Raw genomic sequence first — 5,000 nt, forward strand, 5'->3', positions numbered from 1 at the left:
ACTGCAGGAGCAGTCAGCTAACAAGTGCTGTTAGCTAGTAGCTGAATGGCTGCGTCTCATTTGCTTTCCTGGGAGGTGGCGGTGGCGGCGGTGGCGGCGGTGGCGGCGGGCGCGGGGGGGGCATCGAATCGTGTGTCCTCTCTTCTATTTCGATGCTCGAAATCGTGACGTAATTTCGATCGATTTCGATAAAAAATCGAAATCGTGACACCCTTAATATATATATATATATATACATATATATATTACATATATATATATATATATATTACATATATATATATAACATATATTACATATATATATATAACATATATATATATAACATATATATATATATATATTACATATATATATATATATATATATATATATATTACATATATATATTACATATATATATTACATATATATATATATATATATATTACATATATATATTACATATATATATTACATATATATATTACATATATATATATATATATATATATATATATATATATATATATATATATGTGTGTATATATATACGATACGTATTGCGATACATATGTATCCCTCATAAGACACATTTTATTTCGTTTTTTTTTAAACAAAATATAGGAAAATTGGTACACTGAGACACGTGCCATGTTAAGTTTATAAGTAAATAAATGTTGATAATCTTCCCCTGCTTTAATTTTTCTGAGCAAGACACAGTGTCCAATCTCTGGTGAGCTATTTTTGCATTAATTGAAGGCAATTAACTTCAAAGACGCTGCTGGTTTTTATTTTTTAGGTACAATGCAAGCTGCAAAGGCAAACATTAACTGCCTATTTAAAGTTAAAAAGCAACATCGATACTGACGCCTGCGTATCGATACGTGTATTGTAATGAGGCCCGCAACGATATATTGCCGTATCGATTTTTTGAGCACACCCCTACTTACAGAGTGAATAATTTCGATCATCACTGAGCTAAAGTGATACATTGAGCAATGCTGTTGCTGTTGCCTTAACTTGGCAAGAGCCAGATTCATAATGTGAATCACTCAAAGGAGTTTTCCACAATATCTATCTGGGACTGCCCCAACGTGATCTGCTCGGGAACACCGGGGCTTTCTGGACAGTACTATAAGATGATTCGGCAATGCACCAATTTGTGCACCAAACTTTTGGTTTGACCAATCACTGCAATGGATGAAAATGTAGTCATTGTCGTCGTATGTCAGAAAAAAGAAAGATTAAAAAAAAAAAAAAAAAAAAAAAAGCACAAACATCTTTACCAGGTGCAAATGCACAAAGAGCCTCTCACTGTTCTTTTAAAAATTAAAAAAAGGAAAAAAGCACAAACATCTTTACCAGGTGCAAATGCACAAAACGCCTCTCACCGTTCTTTCAAAAAGGAAATAGAGTACGTCTGTGAGTACAGAATTAGTTGTAGCGTCCATGCATTCATCCGCTGGTGTCAACCTGTTTGGTTTGTTTCCCTCGGCCTCGTCACTTCTCATTTTCGTGACAGCCGCATATCCCGCCGCTGAACACACTGTTTTTGAGGCAGATTCTCTCACAAATATTGCGAGAATTCAGCTTGCAGGCAAGAACTGACTTGCCTACCATCAGAGACAAGCAAAGTTTGACCCCCCTTTTTTGGGAAAACTTTATTTATGTAACGATTATCGGCCAGTTGTAAGTTTTACAACCTCATCAAGGACAAAGGTACTTCATTTCATTGTCCTGGGCACACCAGGGTGTGGGTGGTTGACCACAAACAGACAGCCCCACCATGTATCCATCCATGGTTTTCCAATTCATTAAAATAAGCATATGTGCAATAACGATACCGAAAGCCACTGCTTTCCCTTGACCGCTTGAAACAAGCATGCCCTCTGGCATAACCCCCAAAATGTCAGTGACCGTTTTAGGCTCGTGAAAATGCACCATACAGAGCGGACAGTGAAATATAGAGTGCCAGACACAGGTAGAACTGTAGCACGGATTGACATGAAGCATGAGGTGAACAACCTCTCAGTTACCCAAGTTTGCCGGCTACAAGTGTCTCTGAACGTAATCCTTCGCTTCAGCCGGGTTAGCAAAAGATATTTTCTCACCGTTTGGAGCCATAATTTTCAACGTCGCGGCAAATAGTAGCCCAAACCTGGTGTTAGGGCAGCGGCTCAAACCTCCCTAACTTCTTTGAAAGTCGCTTGTCGCTTCTTCACAGTAGCCGTATAGTCTGGGAAGATGAAGATTCGCTTGTTGTTATGGTGGATGGGGTGTTTGTTCGCCGCTTTCCTCAGGACACATCTTCTCCTGAACGTAGTGGAATTTATGACAACAATCGGCCACAGGGGATCCCTTTCTTTGGGTTTCGGCTGCAAACTCGTGTGGGTCTTTTTGGGTTTCGGAGTATAATCCAAACCCAATGTGTCCAACAGCTTTGCCACCAATTGGTCCATGCTCACATCACCAAAATTCTGAGAATGCGACAGTTGTCTCTACTTGTCTTTACTCTCAATCATCCGCCTTGGCTGTCAGATCATTGTTTGACTTGAGAGGACAATGATGCGAGCTGTGTCTCAAGCTCAACCACCCGGTTGGAGTAAACAGCCCCGTCTTCCAAGCAGCGGATCGATGGAGCATCATGTAGCTTTAGCTCTTCAATATACTACCCCTAGCAAAAAGTATGAAATCACCAGTCTTGGACGAGCACTCACTCAGATGTTTTATTCTGTAGATCAAACTCAGATAAAAAGCATAAAACAGTCGTAGGGTCAATCCAAAGTGCAACATCTTGGCTTTCAGAAACTCTAAAAGAAATGAAGAAAAAACATTGTGATGGTCAGTAAATGTTATTTTTATAGAGCAACTGCAGGGAAATAAATATGGAATCACCCCATTCTGAGGAAAAAAATATGTAATCACTCCATTTTGAACAGAAAATAAAGACACACCCAGTCAATTTCCTTTCCTTAATTCGGCACCTGCCTCCAATTAATCTGCTTGTTAATCAGCAGTAATCACACCTTGGATGGCTTCTGGACCAAGTGGATTGGCAAGAATCATGGCTCCAACAAGGGAGATGTCTCTTGAGACTAAAGACTATTAAGACTTGGATTATTAAGAAGGAAACTCTACCCGTATGGTTGCCAAAGATGTGGGTTGTTCACAGTCAGCTGTATCGAAGCGCTGGACCAAGTACAAACAACATGGGAAGGTTGTTAAAGTCAAGCGTACTGATAAACCAAGGAAGACATCTAAGCGTCAAGACAAACAACTAAAGGCCATATGTCTTCAACAGAAAATGCACAACAAGAGAAATTAAGAAGAAATGGGAGGAAGCTGGAGTCAGTATATGTGACAGAGCTGTGCAAAATTGCTTAAAGGAAATGGGATTTCCATACAGGAAAGCTAAAAGGAAACCATCATTGACGCGTAAACAAAAAAGGAAGAAGACTGCAGTGGGCTAAGGAGAGGCAATCATGGACTGCGGATGACTGGATGAAGGTTATCTTCAGTGATGAGTCACCAATCTGCATTGGACAAGGTGATGACTCTGGAACTTTTGTTTGGTGCCGTTCCAGTGAGATTTATAAAGAGGACCTAAAGAAAACATAAAAATTCCCACAGTCCTTGATGATATGGGGCTGCATGTCAGGCAAAGACACTGGGGTTACATCTTCAAGTTTACATTGACATTTTGGACAGCTTTCTTATCCCTTCAATTGAAAAAATGTTTGGGGATGATGAAATCATTTTCCAAGATGCCACAGAGCAAAAACTGTGAAAGCATTCCTTGGAGAAAGACACATCCAGTTAATGTTATGGCCTGCAAATAGCCCAGATCTCAACCCAATTGAAAACCTGTGGTGGAAATTGAAAAAAATGGTCCGCAGCAAGGCTCTGACCTGCAAAGATGATCTGGCAACTGCAATCAAAGAGAGTTGGCACCAGATTGATGAAGAATACTGTTTGTCACTCATCAAGTCCATGCCTCAGAGACTGCAAACTGTCATAAAAGCCAGAGGTGGTGCAACTAAATACTCGTGATGTGGTTTGTTTGTTTTTTTTTTCCTTTCTGTTTTTCATGATTCCATATTTTTTTTCCTCAGAATGGAGTGATTCCATATTTATTTCCCTGCACTTGCTCTATAAAAGTAACATTTACTGACCAGCACAATGTTTTTTCTTCATTTCTTTTAGTGTTTCTGAAAGCCAAGATGTTGCACTTTGGAATGACCTTACGATTGTTTCATGCTTTTTATCTGAGTTTGATCTACAGGATAAAACATCTGAGTGAGTGCTAGTCCAAGTCTGGTATTTCCATACTTTTTGCTACTAGGGGTTGTATATACGGTCCAAGGCTTCATGTAGCTCAGTGCTAACTTTAGCTATTTGCACAGCTCTTGGGAGAGACTTTCTATCTTAGTATGCCGGTCCTTTGAGAGTGCAGCCACCGTGTCTCCTATCTTGGCAAAGACAGATTTTTTTTTGGAGGATTTGATGGCTTCCATTATGGTAGCGACGGCCAGATCCGAAGGGTCCTTGGGAGGCCCCGCCTCAGGAGTGTCCATAGGCTTCACTACCATTGGTTTCGGCCTAGTCTTACTGGACATGGCCGCGAACATAGCTCGATGTTAAAGACAAAAAAACAAAAAACAAATATATAATATCTCAAATGATATACAACTCGACGTCTGACAGTTTAGAATCCGTTTAGACTGAGGCTGTATTTTTTTTTTTTAAGAAAATTGTTAGTTTCATGCAGAGCCCAAAAAAATACGTGTTCACCTGTTGCTGCACACAAGTGCCCCAAGTTTGACATCTTTTTAATACTGAGGCATATAAAAAAAAATAAAAAATAAAAAAAAATAAAAAAAAAAATAAAAAAAATTGAGTTTCCAAAACTGTACAATGCCTTTATGGGGCAAGACTTCAAGGTTCCACTGTGTCAACTAAAGCCACAATTTACAAATATGACAGCATTTATTGTTCCCCTTACCTCTGCTTGAATCTGC

General features: G+C 39.3%; 1 protein-coding gene across 5 annotated transcripts in view; it reads right to left on the reverse strand.

Moving 5' to 3' along the window:
* Positions 1–5,000, reverse strand: part of LOC144030004 (interferon alpha/beta receptor 2-like) — a 330,835-nt gene that overhangs the window by 289,728 nt on the left and 36,107 nt on the right. For all 5 annotated transcript variants that reach the window (XR_013287164.1, XM_077535868.1, XM_077535867.1 and 2 more), the window contains one exon: positions 4,985–5,000. This exon is cut by the window's right edge and continues 141 nt beyond it. Coding sequence is in view for 4 of the 5 variants with exons in the window: in XM_077535868.1 (XP_077391994.1) it covers positions 4,985–5,000 (16 nt within the window). In the remaining variant the exon portion in view is untranslated. The remainder of the gene's footprint in view (positions 1–4,984) is intronic.

This window comes from Festucalex cinctus, chromosome 11, assembly GCF_051991245.1.
Source record: "Festucalex cinctus isolate MCC-2025b chromosome 11, RoL_Fcin_1.0, whole genome shotgun sequence".
NCBI lineage: Eukaryota > Metazoa > Chordata > Actinopteri > Syngnathiformes > Syngnathidae > Festucalex > Festucalex cinctus.